The sequence below is a fragment of the Chiloscyllium plagiosum genome, unplaced genomic scaffold (genome assembly GCF_037043375.1).
Source record: "Chiloscyllium plagiosum isolate Xiang-an unplaced genomic scaffold, Cpla_swu_hap1 HiC_scaffold_13, whole genome shotgun sequence".
Classification (NCBI taxonomy): domain Eukaryota; kingdom Metazoa; phylum Chordata; class Chondrichthyes; order Orectolobiformes; family Hemiscylliidae; genus Chiloscyllium; species Chiloscyllium plagiosum.
In genome coordinates this window covers 20,261,532-20,281,077 of record NW_028270151.1, presented here as the reverse complement: position 1 = coordinate 20,281,077, position 19,546 = coordinate 20,261,532, and the positions used below count along the sequence as shown (strand labels likewise).

The 19,546-nt window shown below is 38.9% G+C and overlaps 1 protein-coding gene across 1 annotated transcript; it reads right to left on the bottom strand.

Moving 5' to 3' along the window:
- Window positions 1-4,545: 4,545 nt before the first annotated feature.
- Window positions 4,546-19,261, bottom strand: LOC148148262 (extracellular calcium-sensing receptor-like). The gene is made up of 7 exons (XM_087993935.1): window positions 19,141-19,261; window positions 10,820-11,009; window positions 10,183-10,474; window positions 8,268-9,101; window positions 7,922-8,149; window positions 6,201-6,324; window positions 4,546-6,082 (listed from the first exon to the last, which is right to left on the bottom strand). The coding sequence occupies exons 1-7, from the start codon at window positions 19,259-19,261 to the stop codon at window positions 5,157-5,159; spliced, it is 2,715 nt and encodes a 904-aa protein (XP_087850061.1). The 3' UTR covers window positions 4,546-5,156.
- Window positions 19,262-19,546: the final 285 nt, after the last annotated feature.

Sequence of the window (19,546 nt, the reverse complement as noted above, 5' to 3'; positions counted from 1 at the left end):
TGATTGTCAGAAATATTCAGCTGTTTCAGGAAATGTATTTTAGGAAGGAAATCTAGCATCTTTGGCCTACACGCAACTCTCATCCCACGACAAAATCGTTCACATCTGCCCTCTGAGCTGGCATTGCAAAAATATTTTGTTCACAGGGAATTAGGGATTGACAACAATTACTGGGCAGTAATGCCCATATCCCCAAAACAATTAAAAGAAGAAAGGATCACAATTTCAAGATTGTCAGCAAGGGAGCTAAGAGTTCAATGTGGGAAACCTTCATTAATTAGAGGGCTACGGATATTGGACTAAAGAAAGGGACTAACTAGGCACCTCGTTTGGCAAAATTCTATGATTCTATGATTGTCCCTGTAAGAATATCTGATCGCAAATTGCCAAATTTCAAGTCATTTCTCAAGTATCTAGTCCAATAATCACAATATCAGAGCATTTAGAAATGCATCATATGATTAAGCAGAGTACTTCATGAAGAGGAAATCATTCCTAACAAATTTTAAAGAATTATTTGAGGAGATAACAAGAAAGATTCATAAAAGGGAAGCAGTGGATGCAGTACATTTGAACTTCCACAAGGTGTTTTTATAAGGTATCACACATTAGACTATTGAATAAGATATGATCACATCTTGTTGGTGATAGAGGATTTAATAACTAATTATAAACAGAAAGTTCATAAAAATGGACAGTTTCAGGATGGCTAAGAGAAAGTGAGGTCTGCAGTTGCTGGAGATCAGAGTCGAGTGCGGTGTTGGAAAAGCAAAGCATGTCAGGCAGCATTCGAGGAGCAGGAGAATTAATGTTTTGAGCATAAGCCCTTCAGCAGGAATGAGGGTTGTGGACTGGGGTGGCTGAGGGATAAATGGGAGGTGGGTGGGGCTGGGAATGTGAAAGGTAGATGAAGGTGGGAGGAAAGGTGATAGGTGGGAAGTAAGGTCAAGAGGGCAGTACCAAGTTGAAGGCTTGGGACTGGGATAAGGTGAGGGGAGGGGAAATGAGGAAACTGGTGAAATCCACATTGATCCCATGTGGTTGCAGGGTCCCAAGGCGGAAGATGAGGCGTTCTTCCTCCAGGCTTAGGGTGGTTAGGGTTTGGAAAATCCCCATTTTCAGGATGGAAAATTATAACTCAGTGTGCCAGCAGGATTATTGCTAGGGTCACAATCATTTTCAATATATCAATGACTTTGATGAGGAAAGGGAATATTTGATGTCAGGTTTGTGGATAACACAAAAATAGGTTGGAAAACAAGTGATGAGTAACAATTAAATGAGCAACAGTCTGAAGAGTGATATGGACACGGTAAGTGAGTGGGCAAAATATTGGCAGATGAATGTAATGTGGTGAAATATGATGTTATGCTCTTTGACAGGAAGAATTCAGAAACTGAATATTTTTAAATGAAGAAAGACTGCAGAAGGCTACAAAACAGAGACTTTTGGGAGTCCGTGTTCATGAATCCCAAAAAGCTAGAATCCAATTTATTGGGTAATACAGAGTGCAAAGGAATGTTAGCTTTTATTTCAAAGGGAATAGTATGTCAATGGAGGGATGATTTAATAAAACAATACAACGGACTAAGCAGATGACAGCAGGAATTCTGAAGCGAATTCATAGCAGGCATGACAAAAGCTGATCAGAAATGTATGCAGGTGGAAGGATGATGTGGTAGTTAAAAGGCAAATGATATTTGTTAAAGAGAACTACACAACTACCCTGTAATTTGCACACAAAGGTGATATTGGCAGGGACACTAAGTAAGGGAAACTAAGCACAAATGGCTAAAGTCAGTTAAAAGGTAGTGTCAGTCTTTATTTTTAACACTCTGGAAGTTCTCATTCAGATAGCAATGCAATAAAGAGAGAACTGTCTTTAAAATGGATAAGAGGAGCATGCCAGAAAGAAGGCTTGAATCAAGTTGACTGAAGAGGTCAGCAGCCATAGGATAGTTTCTGAACCTAGATTGAATGTCACAAGCAATTCAATTAACTAATTTTATCTGTCAAGCTGACTAGTATTGATTATAGTAAGTTCATATCCCGATAGTTTATAAATGGCAACCGTATCATGGGTATCATGAGAATGTTTAAATCTCATTGATTTGACACATTCAGATGCAAATGTCTGGAGTGGGATGCAAAAGCAATTGTACCAGGAGGCCCACGTGTCAGTCAGAATTGCATTACCAAGACTGAATGGTCCCTTGGAGTAGACATGGAAATACATTGCTTTTCATACAAGCTCGCCGAGGTTGTCATAGATATGAGAGTATATGAGAGATGAGTGACACTATATATGTCTCTAATTCCAGGAAACTGGTGAGGATCTGATGCTGGTGTTTAATACATAGGTGTCGTGATGCCAAAGGAAGATGAGGCAACATAAATTGGATGGGTTGTGGTAGTGTTAGAGGGTAAAATGTTTGTTGATGACATAAGTTAGTAAGGACACTAATTCTTGAAGAGAACAGTAATTATCACACACTTGTGTGCATAGAAAAATCCAGATCAATGTCAGTTAGCATTAACTCAGACTATGTCATGCATAAATATTAGTCTCATCTATCACAGAGGTTGAGAAGCGAATGAACAATCAAGAAGGTTGTTAGGATGAAAATACCTCAATGATCTACCAGCTCAAGAAATATCAAAGCATCAGTTTACTTCATGCTCCAGCTGTGCAGATACTCTTGTATCTATGGGATTTTAAGTTTTTTCTTTAAAGTTAATTCATTGGATGCAGGTTTCACTGGCAGAGCCAACATTTATTGTCAATGTTGATTTGTCCTTAAGAAAGAGTTATTCAACTGCCTTCTTGACCCAGCATAGTTCATTTTGCACTGAAATCCTCTACAACATTGTAACGGAGAGTGGTCCATGTTTTTGAGCCAGCAACTAAATGAATGACAATACATTTTTAAATCTGAATGCTAAGTGGCCTGGAGGGAAATTTGCAGATGTTTATGTTTCCAACTGCTGTCCTTATCCATTTGGATGATAGTTGTTATGATTTGGAAGTTGCTTTCGAATGAGCATTGTTGAATTTCTCCAGTACATCATGATGATGGTACATACTGGTGTTTTTGTCCATTCATGGAGGAGGGAATGAATGTTTGTGGATGCAATGTAAATTAAGTCAGCTGCTTTGTCCTGGATGGTTTCATGCTTTGAGTATTATTGGGGATGCATTCATCCAAATAAATGGTGAGAATTCAATCACACCCCTGACTTGTACATTATTTAAAGTAAGAAGTCTTAGCATAGTCTGAAGGTCAGTTGTTCCATGCAGCTCTGATATGTTCTTAAAGCTGAAATGTATATATAATTCTAGAGTCAGAGTAAACAATGAAAGGAAAAAGGCCATTTGGCCCACCTCACCTACAAAAGTAAAACATCCAGAAATTCTAATCCTATTTTTGTGCACCTGGTCCATAGCCTTCAAGATTTTGGCATCACAAATACACATCTAAATACATGGAAAACTGAAGCTAGCCATTATAAGTTCTTAAGTTGCAGTTGGTTGTAAATTGGTTTTGCAAGAATAAGGAGATCAAAACTCTCCCCAATACCCCAAACATTAACTTACTTATGTTCTGTACAAATCTAATAAATCTCCTGCACTTCTTTAGTTCAGTCCAATTACAATAAAAAACAACATTTTATTTGTATTACTAATGACTTGCTATAACATCATGCTATCTTTTGAGATTCATTGTGAGTCATATCCAAGTCCTCTATACCAAAGCATTCGGTAGATATTCCCAATGAAATGGTGCTTCATTTCTCTAACTTTCTTATTGCCCACCCAACTAATCTATTTGTATCCCTTTGTTTTGGTGTTGGAGAGGTGTGGTAATCAAAGTGCCCAGGAGGCAGATTGAAACTTAGATATTGTAATAAAGGTTAGCCCATACAATTTATCTGTGTACCTCTGCTGTTTCAAAAACTGACAGCTAAACGGGGACAATGACTGATCCATGGAAGATGTAAATTTATTTTTTGCTTATGGATCAAATGAAGTAGGAGTTCACCTTCAAAGCAATATTACCATCCCACATCCCAGTTCGTAAGGTAACATCCCTCCATCCTAGGATTGGCATTCATCAAGGATTGTTGAATTGTCCTCCTGGGCCACTCACCACACCCAAGATAGTGATTTTAAAAAAAAGGTCTACAAATATTTTTTCATTCTGAATTCTCCCACACTCAGAATTCAGTTCAAAGCAATGAAGCTTGATAAGTTAGACTTCCAAATCAAGCACCTTCATTCAGTCTATGAAAGATTTTCTTCCTGATGAGATAAGCATCTTGTGTTTAATAATGCTTTCTGTAATTTTGCCCACAATGTGCACCAACATTTCTGTCATCTTTGTTCAGAAAATACTTCAATTCAATGGAATTGTTGCAAAAGTTGCAAAAGTGCATGAATAATGGAAAAGGTGTTGAAACACAAACTTCTAATCTCTAGAGCATTTATTCAATGTAGAAAACCAAATGGGGAAGTCTGTAAAGAAAACAAACATTTCAAGAAGGGTTTATTAAATTAGGTGATTGCAGTGTGAAACTTACAGCTGCGATTTACAGCACCTCAGTGAGAAGCTTTGTAATACAATTTTGAAACAGGAAGAATATCTACTTTTCCATATTGCCACCAAAACTATGATCTTGAAGATTCCAAACCATTCCTCATTCCCAACACCACCATTCTCTCACCCTCTCTCCACAAACCCCTCAATGTCAAAGGAGCACATTTTTAGGGACGTGTTTTGTGAAATCAATGCAAGTAATCGATTTTGGATATGTAATGGCGCCAGTTTTCAGCACTGATATTTTTGGACAGATAAAGCAATTTTCAAATCAAAATTCCACACAATAAAAAATTCAAGGAAAAGGAAGGGAACTAAAATTATAACATTTCAATAAATATGGGTTACTCACGATTTTCAATTCCCATGAAATGAAAGTCAGAGGAGATGTATAAAATCGCCCAAAATATCAGTTCAACTTCAAAACTCCTCTTCCATTGTTTGATTATGTAAAATTGGTGCTGGGAAAATGTAAAATTGGTGCTTACTGGCTGTCCTAATGGAATTACCGCTCACTACCTTTATGACAAATTAATTATCTTCTAAAATATCTGTACCTCATCAAAAATTTTCAAAGGTTTTTTTGGAAGCCACTGAGCCTATCATGTTCCTCTTTGTATTATTTTCTTTCTTTAGAAGAATAAGATAACATTTTGGAGCAAAAATGCAAATAAGTAGACCAAAGCTGGATGCCAAAATAGCAAATACTTCAACCGCCACAGCATATTTCCCTGGCGAACTTATGTACGCTGGAATGAAAGTTATCCAAACTGCACAAAAGATAAGCATGCTAAACGTTATGTGTTTCGCTTCATTGAAGTTGTCTGGAAGTTGTCGCGCTAGAAAAGCTACCACAAAACATACGCAGGATAGAAATCCAATATAACCGAGCACACAATAGAAGGCTAACGAAGAACCTACATTGCATTCAAACACAATTATCTCATTAGAGTGACTAGTATTTTTCAATGGATAAGGTGGAAATACAATTAACCAGGCAGTGCATATTGTACATTGTACCAGCGTAAGGATGTAAACCATCAGCCGTTGCTGTCTTGGTCCAAACCACTTCATCATGTTATTGCTGGGAAATGTTGCTTTGAACGCCATCACCACGACAATTGTTTTACTCAATACACAAGAAATGCAAAGAACAAAACTAATACCAAACGCTACGTGGCAGAGCATACAAGACCAAACTGAAGGTTCCCCAATGAATGTAATTGAACACAGAAAACAAAGTGTCAGGGCAAAAAGAAGAAGGAAGCTTAACTCGGAGTTATTAGCTTTAACAATTGGAGTGTGTCTATGGATGTAAAATATTATGAACACCCCAACAGTGGTGGAAGCTCCCAATAATGCCAGTGTCATCAGAATGATTCCCATTGTCTCAAAAAAGGAAAGAAACTCAATTTGCTTCGGAATGCACTGATCCCGTCTTTCATTAGATTTGAGTTCCAATGGACATTTTATGCAATGAATGGAATCTAAAAGACAAACAACACAAGACTTGGTCATTATACGATGAAGCGTAACACCCTTGCTGTAATTCAGATGTCAAACCGATGCATTCATTCCTTTGGTATAGGTAATGATGTTTCTTACCAGTTGTGTTACTAATTTCACCTTGTGCACATTGTATGCAATCAAAGCAGCAAATAGGGTGCCCTTTTCTTCCTGCTTTCCTTGTTCCTTGATGACAGCTTTCAGAGCAAACTGCTTTAGGAATCTGATTAGGAAGGTGAATACAATGGTGGAGAAATATTAATAATTCCATGTAGCAAATGTACAGCATTCAGTCTAATGTACAGGGAGAAAGCTACTCATATTTCATTTATTTGGGCAGTACTTTTAAAAATAATTTTGCAGTGTGACTACATTATATCTAGTTTAAAACTATTTGAAAGTGCTTGGGATAGATTTTAAGTTACAGAAGCAGATCATTTTTAATGAAATCAGATTCACATTATAGCCTGTGGAGTTGCTTCATATATTGTTTAAGAAAAGGTAATAAATAGGATGAAAAATATTTGTACTAATTCTGTTTAATAGCTAAAATGAAACCCAGATTCAGCAGTAAAAATGATTTTCTTAATTGATTCATGCAATGGAGCCGTCACTGCCCAGCCAGCATTTATTTATTATCCTTTGACCTGCCTTCTTGAGCTATTACAAAACTTTTACTGAACTTAGACCCATAACGTCAGAAGGGAGTAAGATCCTGGATTTTCCTTCACTCAAGGAAGTGAAGGAACAGGCATACACTTGCAAATCAAGAATGGGGAGTGACTGTGTGGCAAAATTGCAGGTTGCCATGTTCCAATGTACTTGCTACCAATGTTCTTCTGAATGACAATGGTTACGGGATTGGGAGGTACAGTCTGAGGAGCATTGTTGAATTTCTGTCATGTATTTTGTAGATGCTGCTACTGAACTTTGCTTGTAGGGAGGTGGGGTGAATGTTTGTGAATCTGGTGCCAAACAACAGGGCTGTTTTTTTTCCACCAGGTGGTTTCAAGGCTTCTTGAGAACCATTGGATCTGCACATATCCGGGAAAGTTGGAGTATTCCATCACAGTACTGTGTCTAATAGGTGGTGGTTAAGTTTTGGAAAGTCCACAGGTGAGTTACTTGCTGTAGGTTTCCTCATTGCTGACCTGCTTTTCTGTCCACATAACTTATATGACTAGTCCAGTTCAGTTTCTAGTCAATAGTAACAGCTAGGATATTGATAGTCAGGAAATCACTGATGCTGATGCCAATCAATATCATATAGAAATTACTAGACCCTCCATTGTTGGTGATAGTTATTGCTTGGCACTTGGGTGGCAAAAATGTGTTTGCAAATAAGATGAATATACCCATAATGTCCCCTGATATCAAACTAATGAATCCATTGCTCTCTGAACAATTTTTTCAAACCTATTCAGCTACATTTCAGTATGTTTCGGTGTTTACATCTTTGTTCCTTAATTTAAAATATAGTGACATTTATTAACTCTTGCTCTTAAACTGAAATTGTTTACTTTTTATCAATTTTAAATACATCAGTTATGTGTAAAATCTGGTGTTGAAGTGAGTGCATATAAAATATTTTTCACATCTTATGAGATTGATCAAGTCAAGTGATCTTTGAATGGTGAGCAGAAATTTTCCACACAAGAATGCCTGTTAGGTTGCAACTTTACTCAATATCAGGAAATGGGCAGCAGTGGTTGGGCTGCCTATTTGATGCAACCACCAGTTTGCTTTTCCATATCAGATAAGCGAACTTGAAATTAAAAATCAGTTAGTACTTAAAATGGAAATTTCAACATAATTCTTACCGACTTCTGACTGCCACTCCAAACAATTGCCTCTTCTGTGATCGAAAATTCTGCTCCCGAACGAGCTGATCCATCATAGTGCCCAACATTTACAATGTCAATATCACCAAGGGCATTTGGTTGCCAGTTTACAATGTCATATGTTGCGACAGGATCTCCATTTTCATCAAAATAAACCTTTTCACCAATCTTGTTTACGAAATTCACTGTTCTCATGTAATACAATAACTTTAAATGAAATAAAATGGGAATACATTTATGCTAATTTTAAATGTTCAACTGTGAATTCTGCCATAATGCATATTTATGTAAATGTGGTCATGAAACTACGTTAAATGCTCCTCACCTGCCATGGTTGAAAGTTTGAAAGATTTGCACAACGCCCATTAGAGAAAGGTCCTCCCCCAGTTTTACATGACACCATATTGTGAAGTGCATGAGCTATCGCATAAGTTGCTTTGTACACATTGTAAGTCACTCTGTACTGCCACACATCAGTAAATTCATTTTGGACATTCTGTAAATGTTCTCTCCCTGTGCATTCCTTAAGCTCTGGTTCAGTTTCTCGAGGACTTATTTTGATTCCACCACTCAGACTGCAGCCAAAGCAACTTTCCCAAAACTTTTTCACCAAGAGATTCCCTGGATACAAGGATGGATGGACTTTCATTAGGAACTCCCTCAACCCTGGTATAATGACTTTGCGAATTGCAATTCCAATTGTACCAGAAGCAATCTTTTTACTTTCCTCTGGAGGGAGAAGCAACGTGGAAACCCATGATTCACTTCCAATCCATTGTATGCCGCTGACATTTTGTCTATTCATTTCTTTCAGAAGAACACCCATATTTGATTCACCCACAAAAGCAATGACAACTTTTGTCGAAGATGCTTTTATGGTGTCAATTGTTTTCAGTAACTTATCTCGCGAATGTGTTTTATGAAATGACTCGGAAAAAGCTATGCAAACACCTAATTGTTGGACTGCTTCTTCAAATGCGTGCATTCCAAAGTTTCCATAGTCATCATCACTCTTAACTGTCCCAATCCAGGTCCATCCGAAATGTTTCACCAGCTGGGCTAATGCTCTAGCCTGATAGTAATCACTTGGTATTGTTCGAAAAAATGATGGATATTCCTTTCTATTGCTCAGGCACGCACAAGTAGAAAAATAGCTAACCTGTTAAAAAATAGTGGCAACATTTGCATTTTGACTACAACTTGTGGTTGTTTCTGATATCAAGGCATAGATATTGTCTGAATAGAGCAAAGCTTTGAAACTCACGACATGCTTATGGGATTGGTCTATCTTAAACGCATAATAAACTACTTATTTAATAATGGCTGGATTGATTACTCATAAATAAAGTTAGCTCATGATAGTACATGATAGGAACAGCAAAATATTGACAAGTAGATGCACTAAAGCAAAACACTGTTCGGCACTTGTGGCGCAGTGGGAACACACCAACCTGTGGATCAAAGGCCATCTCACCTTTCCCAGAGGTTGCGATAGCATCATTGGACAGATTGATCAAAAAATCAAGTAAAACTCTGATACAGTTAATTCGTTAGTTTAATTACTTATGAAGTGGTTCATTTAGTATGTATACAATCGTTTATGATGAAAGGATGAAGGTGGAGCAGTGCTGATGTCACTATGGAAAACTGTGAAAGGTAAATTAAGGGAATACATCTAGAATAGAAAGACAGCCCCAGTAATGGTGACCATGAAACTATGTCACATCAAGCCTACACGTGACTCCATGTAATGTGATTCACTTTTAACCATTGCTCACAGATGATCTAGAAAGCAGTTCAGCTCAAGTTTAACTGGGGACTGGAAGCAAACATTGATTTTGTCAGCACTCTGTATCTCATGAAAGAATAAGAATGAATTAAATTTGCCAATCTTTCATAAGCATTTTTGAAAGTTTCCTTTATCATATTTTACGTCTTTTTATCAACAGATTTCTGAAATGAGATGTTCAAAACAGAATCATCACAATGATAATAATCAACTGGTTATGATGCTGTAACTATGCCAAGCCAAAAGGAATCAATTGTAATTGTACTGGACACTCAGACAATCCTAATAGAACATTCTACTGCAGATGTAAATGAAGATCCTGGTATGTTTTGAATCACCAAAAAAGTTCCAAACTTTGCAAATATGGATTAAAAGACACATACAACATTGTATACCATTTAACCAAAATTTGTTTACTCTGCACAAACAATTTATTAATGCCAGATCTTACCATAGGTATTCTGAAGGTACCGATGGAAGGTGCTATTGCTAAAGACTGCGTGGATCCAGAATCAGCAACAATTGCAGAAACAATGGAGGAGTTTTTGCAGTTACCAGTGGAAGTGTTTACCTCAGGGCTGTTTAGAAACTCCAAAGCTGCTTTTAATGATAACTGGGGCAAATTACAAGAATCGTATATGCGGTATCCCAGAGTAACCCCAGGAAGCAGAGCTGTATCATTGTTTATTTCCTCAATTGCAAAAATCATTGCCATGGCAAAACGAAAAGGTCTGAACTGAAAGCTGCGGAGAAGATGGAGAAACAAGACTTTTTATAAAAACATAGAAAGTAGCAATGCAGTCATATTAGAGGGAACCACAGCATAGCTGTTCTTTGATATAATTCCACATAGGAGTAATACCATTGTCTCCAAACTGGAAACTGATGATTCTATATCCCAATGGAGAGCCTTAAGTTCAAAATCTGACTTGACATTCAGCAAAGCCATGAGAATGTACCCAATTTCAAATAAAATGTTAAGGAGATACATAGATCCAATAGAAATATTTAGAAGAAAAGCAGGAGATATCTCAAAATGATTTAACTGATAATTATTACTCATTCTAAAATGGAGCAATTAATAGCACCTGAGGCATTTTGCCGGCTCCAGTTGATTGCTGAACGAGAGGTCCGGATACTTAACGTGGTAATGCACTCCAAAAATTCCACCCAACATGATATCTCCATCTTTGGACAAGCCCAGTAAATCAAACCTACCCCGACGTTTGCAAACCTGATCATTACTGGACCGTGCTAGGGCAACAGCAGAAATTACTACTAAAATGGAGAAAGAATGCATTTTGTCAGTGCGAGAAACTGTCCTTGGCTCAGTAGCGTGACTCTGTTTTATAAGCTCTTGCTACTTCCATGAAAATTGTGTTCATGTGTGCCTAACTGATTGTAATCTCTGCTGAATATCAACATATTATTTGACTAATCCCTTAAGAAAACACATCACCAGTTTAGTCAACATGAGACTCATGAAGGTAATTTACTGCAATTGACACCTGTGCACCTTCAATCCAATTACAGATTGAAAGCACTGGAAATATATGGAAAATTAGGCAGAATCTGCATAGAGAAACACCGTCAATATTTGAATTCAACGAATCCTCAGAAATACTAAAGTAGTCTTCCAGTAGAAAATAGAGTGGATATCTAGGTCCACAATATGTCAAGTTACTACAGGTTCAGGTCCTGGAATTGCTAGCAATGGGAATGGCCCCAGTATCCAACTTTAGGTGTCCCCATAATGTGTGGAACAATGTTAATTCTGATTGAATCATTGTTCATTGTGTCTCTCGCAAATGTGCAAATGTGCTAAAGATCGCAATTTTTTAAATTGAAAAGTCTGCTATATTTCAAATAATTTAGAAAGACAAGAGGTCTCAAACACTTTCATGGCAGGTTAAGCAAGCTGTATAATGTTGCGACTATGCAGTGGCTTTATGAGTGGTATCTTTCATGGAAAGGATGCAGTCTCAGCCCAGAAATACCTCCTGGACAGTACACAATATCATGCTTGAATTTCAGTGCCCGATAGCTTGACGATGTTGTCCTTGCTGATGAAACACTGACTGCACTACTGGAAGCACCAAAGGCACATACACTAAACACAACTGACTTCATCAGCAAGGACAAAATGGTCAAGTTAGTGGACCTATGCCTTACCACCCACTTCACAAACCTACAGACAAACCAATGGAACACCCATGAGATCTCCGATATCAGCGTTCATAGCAGAGGCAGTAATGCAGAGACTCAAACAAACAGCTCTGCCACCCATCCAACCCAAACTTTGGGTCAGTCACTTGGATGACACCTTTGTCATCATTAAATGAAACAACTTACAAGAAAGCTTCAATACCATCCATAATATCCTTACTGGCATAAAATTCACGAAAGAGGAGGAAAACAATGACAGACTGCCATTCCTAGATGTTGCAATAGAGCGAACAGTCAACTTCAAACCAGCATCTGCAGGAAAATAATGCATATGGATCAAATACTGAACTACAGAAGCAATCATCCCAACACCCATAAATGAAGCTGCATTCGAACATTATTTCAACGAGCCACCACACACTGCAGCACAAAGGAATTACGAAGAGCAGAGGAAAATCAAAAAGTACAGGTACCCAATCTCTCAGCAACAAACCCAAACAAGCAGACAAAACACACCCAGAAACCCTAGCCACTCTCCCCTACATCAAAGGCATCTTGGAAATGACTGCCAGACTACTCAGATCTCTTGGCATCATGGTAGCCCACACACCCACCAGCAGCTAATGAACTTAAAATATCTGACACAGACAACAAGCAAAACAAACATCGTTTACAAAATACTGTGCAAGAACTGCAATAAACACTACATTGGACAAACAGGCAGAAAACTAACGCGCAGGATACATGAACATCAACTAACCACAAAAAGACATGACCCACTATCACTACTATCCTTACCCTCAGATGAGGAAGGACACCACTTTGTTGATTGGGACAACACATGCATCCTCGGACAAGCCAAACAGAGACATGTACAAAAATTCCTAGAAGCATGGAATTCCAACTGGAACTTAATCAACAAACACATTGATTTGGATCCCATTCACCACCCTCTGAGCAAAAGAACAGAAAATGACATCAACACAGGAAATAACATCACCAACCCAAGGAAACCTAAGCACATAAATAGAAAGCAGGACATAATGCCAGAACTTCACCAAAGGCTTTCTGATGATGTTACCCAGTATGGTGACGAAACACCTGAAAATGAACTTTCAAGCTCAGTGAGCAAACTTACATCTGTATTTGGATTTTCTTAAGGTGCTTGATAAGGTTTCATACATTAGACTACTTAGTAAGATAAGAGCCTGTGCTGTTAGTGTTAGTACATGAGCATGGATAGAAGATTGAATAACAAACAAAAGGCAAAGAGTTCAGACACGTATTTTCATGATGTCAACCTGTAGTGTGCCAATGTGTTCAATTATTTCAATGTGTTCACCACAATGATTTGCATTAAAGTAATGACTTGGGATGAGGACATCAAAGTAGGTTTGGGGATGACACAAAAATGGGTCCAATATCACGTGGTGAGGATGATGCAAAGAGTCTGCAGAGGGATATGGACAGCTTAAGTGAGTTAGCAAAAATTTGGTGGATGGAATAATGTAGGGAAATGTCAGGTCACGCACATTCACCATTTAAATAATATTCAGTTCTTCTATTCTTCTTGCCAAAGACTGCAGAAAGGGATTTGAGAGTGCTCGTTCATGAATCACAAACAGCTCACATCCAAGTTTAGAGTTTACTACAGAAGGCAAGAGGAATATGGGAGCCTTATCTGAAGAAAGAACAACTAATATCAGAAGCGTGCAGAGAACATTCATCTGGCGATATCAAGTAGGGAGGTGTCGCCTTATGAGTAGAGGTTGAGTAGATTGGGACTATGCTCATTGGAATATAAAAGAATGACAAGAGACCTTATTGAAATATAACAGATGTTTTGGGATCTTCACTGAGTTGGTGTGGAAAGGTTACTTCCCTTTTGTGAGAGGGTCCAGGAGAAGAATAAAAGTTTTTAGAATAAGAGGTCACACACTTAAGACCGAGAAGAGGAGGAATTTCTTCTCAGAGAATTGTGAATCTGTGAAATTCTTTCCCATAGAGATCTGTTGAGGTTGTGTCAATCAGTCCATTCAAAATCTTCCATCAATGAGGAAATCAAATGTTTGGTGAAAAGGCAGGAAAGTGGAGATGAGATTATAAAATAAACCATGATTTCATTAAATGCTGAAGCAGAATCAATGAGCCAAATTACTTAGTTCTGGTCTTGTATCATATGGCCTTATTGGCTTAATTTCAATTACTTCAGAAGCAAAAGCATGACTCTAAAGCTTCCAAGAAAACCATGCATAGTGTCATAGAGGTGTACAGCACAGAAATAGATCTTTCAATCCACCAGATATCCAAAATAAATGTAATTGCATTTGCCAACATTTGGCCAATATTCCTCTAAACCGTTCCTGTTCATTTTCCCATCCAGATGCCTTGTAAATGTTGTAATTTTACCAGCACTCCCTCATGACCATATTGCCACTTAGGTCCTTTTAAATCTTCCCCTCTCACCTTAAAATTATGCTCTCCAGGCAGCAGCGATTGAGTGAATCTTTCGAGGAATATAAGGATAGAGGAGTGCACTTAAATGGCAAATCAGGAGGCAAAATGGGACATGAGGTAACTTTGGCAAATAGGGTTAAGGCAAATCCAAAAAGGTTTTACAAATATATTAAGGACAAATCGTAACTAGAGAGAGAACAGGGCCCCTTAAAGATCAACGAGGCCTCCTACGTATGGAACCACAGGAGATGCGTGAGACTAATTGAGTATTTTGCAGGAGTGTTTACTCAAAAGACTTGATTGATTGATTTATTTTTTGCCATGTGTATCGAAGTACAGTGTAAAGCTTTGTATATGAGAAGAACAGGCAGGTCATCGTAAGCAAGGATGAACAGATCAGAAAGACTTAGACAGAGGCATGCTGGTTACATTGCATAGAGTGTTCACTTGGCCAGAATTTTTACACATTTAGAATTCAAATTAGAAGTGTAGAAATGTTATAAGAAATGTTAGAGTTAGATCTTCTGTAGAGAGCTTGCAAGGAGTCGTAAAGTGTGGACACCATCTTGGATAGGGAAGGCAGAGATCTTGGGGAAATAAATAGTGTTATCTTGAAAAGTGCCCATACTACAAAGGAGAGGTGCTGAAAGCCTTAAAATGCATAAAGTTTGATACATCCCCAATCAGGTATACTCTGGAACTTTGTAGGAAGCTAGGGAAGTAATTTCTGGGCACTTGCTGAGATACTGGTGTCATCAATAGTCACAGGTGAGGCGACGAAAGACTGGAGGTTGGTTAACTTCATGCCATTATTTAAGAAACCGCACATTGGATAGGCCAATTTTGGAATACTGCATTCAATTATGGTCTCCCTGCTATAGGGAAGGTGCTATTAAATGTGAAACAGTTCAGAAAAAAATCAACAAGAATGTTATTAGGATTGGAGGGTTTGAGCTAAAGGAGACACTGATTAGGCTGATGCCATTTTCCCTGGCACGCCAGAGGCTGAGAGGGGACCTTCAAGAGGTTTATAAAATTATGAGGGACATGGATGCAGTTAGTAGTCAAGATCTTTTACCCATGGCAAAATGCAAAGAGCAATAAATAAATAAATTTAACCAACAATGCACAAAATAGAATAGCAGACAGCACTGATAAAGCAAATATGGCAGGATTTATTATCCTTTTGGGAAAGAATGCACAGTCAATCACCAAATTGATCTTTATCATGATCAAGGATGAGTGGGAAAGAGTGCCCTCCTTCCAATGGAGAACCATCAATGGAGCACAGGCAGATGGATAGTACTTCATTAAACAGCTGCACAATGAGTGAGTGGCTGATGCCAGAATTACACCCATTACAGGCCCAAGATCACCATTGGCCCAAGAATAGCTGAGTGATGGTGGGGAGAAGGGGCTAGTGGGGAAGTGAGCAGCAAGGCCAGCAGCAAGTGAAAGGGGAAGGATGGAATCATGGAATGTGAACAGAACCTCTCACTGTATATCCCCATCCACATTCTTTCAAATGCTACAATAAAACTTTTCAGTTTAATTGGTGAAACAATTGTGTTTCATTGGACATAATGGTAATATGCTGCTCTGAAATGGCAGTCTCCAATAGATATTAAATAATTTGGATTGGAATGTAAACTCATAACCTTCTAAGTCACAGCTGACAGTGTGAAAAAACAGATAACCTGTTGACTCTTTCATAAGAACATAGGAACTAGGAGCAGGAGTAGGTCATCTGGCCCTTCGAGCCTGCTCCGCCATTCAATAAGATCATGGCTGATCTTTTCATGGACTGAGCTCCACTTACCCATCCTCTCCCTGTATCCCTTAATGCCTTTATTGTTCAAAAAATATCTTAGCTTTAAAAGCATTTACTGAAGTCACGGGAACTACTTCACTCAGCGGGGAATTCCATAGATTTACAACCCTCTGGGTGAAGATGTTCCTTCTCAATTTAGTTCTAAATCTGCTCCCACTAATCTTGCGGCTTTGCCGTCTTGTTCTAGTTTCACCTGCCAGCGGAAATATTCTCTCTACTTCTATCTTATCTTTACCCTTCATAATTTTATATGCTTCTATAAGATCCCCCTGCATTCTTCTAAGTTTCAATGAATATAATCCCAGTCAGCTCAGTCTCTCCTCATAAGCTAACTCCTCAACTCCGGAATCAATCTACTGATACTCCTCTGCACGCACTCTAGTGCCAGTACATCATTTCTCAAGGAGGAAGAGTAAAATTGCATGTAGTACTCCAGGTGTGGCCTCACCATCACTCTGCACAGCTGCAACATAACCTCCCTGCTGTTAAACTCAAGCCCTTTAGCAATGAAGAACAAAATTCCATTTGCCTTCCTAATTACCTGTTGTACCTGCAGACCAACCTTCTGTGATTCATGCAAGAGGACACCCAGGTCCCTCTGCAAAGCAGCATGCTGCAACTTTTTACCATTCAAGTTATAACCCATTTTACTTTTACCTCTATGAAGATAGATGACTTCATATTTATTAACATTGTATTCCATCTAGCCGAACTTTGCCTTACTCACTTAAAGTATCAATGTTCCTCTGCAAAGTTTCACAGTCCTCTGCACACTTTGCTCTTTCACTCATCTTAGTGTCATCTGCAAACTTTGACACACTTCACGTGGTCCCCAACTCGAAATCATCGATATAAATTGTGAATAATTGCGGCCCCAACACCAATCCCTGAGGCACACCACTAGTTACTGATTGCCGACCAGAATAGCACTCATTTGTCCCCAATCTTTGCTTCCTATTAATTAACCAATCCTCTATCCATGCTAATACTTTACCCATAACGCTATGCATCTTAACCTTATGCAGCAGCCTCTTGTGCAGCATTTCGTCGAAGGCCATTTGGCAATCTGGGTACACCACACCTACTGGGTCCCTCTTGCCCACCTTGCTTGCAATGTCTTCATCGAATTCCAAAAGATTAGTTAAGCGTGACCTGCCCTTCATGAACCCATGCTGTGTCTGCTCAACGGGACAATTTCTATCCAGATGCCTTGCTATTTCTCCCATGATAATAGACATCTTTCCCACTGCAGAATTTAAACTAACTCATCTATAATTCCTCATCTTTTGTCTGTCTCCCTTTGGAAAAAATGATATCACATTTGCTGTTTTTCAATCTGCTGGAACTGTCCCAGAGTCCAGCGAACTTTGGAAAATTATGATAAGTGCGCTTGCTATTTCTCCCGCCATCTCTTTTAGTACCTTGGGATGCAATCCATCAGGGTGAGGACAAACAAATGGTTTAGAAATGCATGTGAAATTGAAGACAAAGATGAAAAATCGTGAAACAAGTTATGTTGAAAATATTGCAGGCAAGAGAAAAGGTTTGGAAAGAGTTGACTGCGTAGGTCAGCAGCCATGGAATACTTGGTGAACCTAATTTGATCTGTCAAGTTGATTAGTATTGATTACAAGTTCACAGCCCTTTAGTTTATAATGGCAACCAAACCATGAGTACATGTGGAAAATTCATGCATCAAACAATATCATATGTAAATGTTCACAGTGAGATGCAAAACTGCTCAATTGGAGCTCACATACCTATCAGAATTGGGCACTGTATTGCCAAGAGTATTGGAATAGCTTCTTGAAGAATCCATGGGAGTGTAATGCTTGTCGTGGAAGCTGCCAGAGGCTGATGTAGTGTTGAAGGTATACAAGAGATGAGTGACACTATGTGTGTGTGTGTGTTTAGTTCCAGGGAATTGGACAAGAGCTGATGCTGGTGCATAACACATTGTCTCATTGACCCTGAAGGAAGGGGAGTCAATGGAATGCAGCAGGCTGAGGGTAACCTGTTTGTTTATCCATAGAGAGTGAGTAAAATAACAGGTAGAGACATTCTGTGAGTAATAATTGAAACAATTTTGTGGGCACAGAAAAATCCAGATCAATGACAGGCAGCATTAATTCCGGGAATGAATAATGCATTAATATCATACATTACCTGGTTTGAGCTGTGAAGGATGACTCACAGGAGGATCTTCCATCTCAGAAAATAATATGATATTAGTCTAGTGTCTGATCCAGCAATGCAGCTACTCTTGTATCTGTGGGATTTTCAGTTTTTCTAAAATTAGCTCATGGATTCAGGTTTCTTTGGCAGGATCAGCACTTATTATTGATACCTGATTGCTTTTTGGGATGGTGTTGAAATGCCTTGTCAAATCACTATGGTCCATTTAGTTTAAAGAGGCCTATAATATTGCTTGGGAGAGAGTTCCATAATTTTCATCCAGCAACTGAACGACTGGCAATGTATTTCCAAATCTATGTGCTGAATGGCTTGGAGAGGAACTTACATATAATAATATTTCTATATATCTGCTACCCTTGCCCTCATGGATGATAATAATTTTGGTTTTGGAAGGAGGCTTGGTGAATTGCCGCAGTATATTTTACAGTTTGAATATTCTGGTTCTTCTGTCCATGTTCAAGGGGGGAATGAGTGCTTGTGGATGCAGTATAAATGAAGTCAGCCGCTTAGTCCTGGATGTTGTTAAGCTTCAGGAGTGTTGTTGGAGTTGCACTCATCCGGAGAAGTGGGGAGAGTTCCATCACAATTTTGATTGAAACTTGTACATGGCAAAACGTTTTTGGGAGTCAGGAGCGAATTACTCCCCATAGTTTAATACAATGGAGCGGCAGAGCAGGCAACGCTCAGGCTCCTGTGCCTGGGCTTGTCCTCCTCGTCTGCAATGTTCAGTTTTCCTTCTATTTTTTTCCTTAAACTTACCTGATAAAGGGAGATCTTCGGCAGGAGGCGGCTTCGATGGGCTCCGAAGGAGCAGCAGCATTTTCAGAGGCAGTGTGACTGCAGAGTTAGTCGGTCGGACTGTGGTGATCGAGACTCTCATTTCCTGGTGGAATAGGCCCCGGATGGTAGCATGGTGTGGGCTGAGAGGCCCAGAGTGGGACACTGTCTGTGGCACAGCGTGGACTGGTATTGCCTGTAGCAGGACAGTCTCTCAGCATCATGTATGGGCTGGGATGCTCGGAGCAGAAATCTGGTGGCGGGATGCTGTAACAGCGGAGAAGGAAATGTTGGACTTTTATTTTATTGTCCCAATGGCACTTAAGAATGAGCAAGAGTACACACTCTTTATTATTTTCATATTGAGCGCACATGACAAGACTGCATA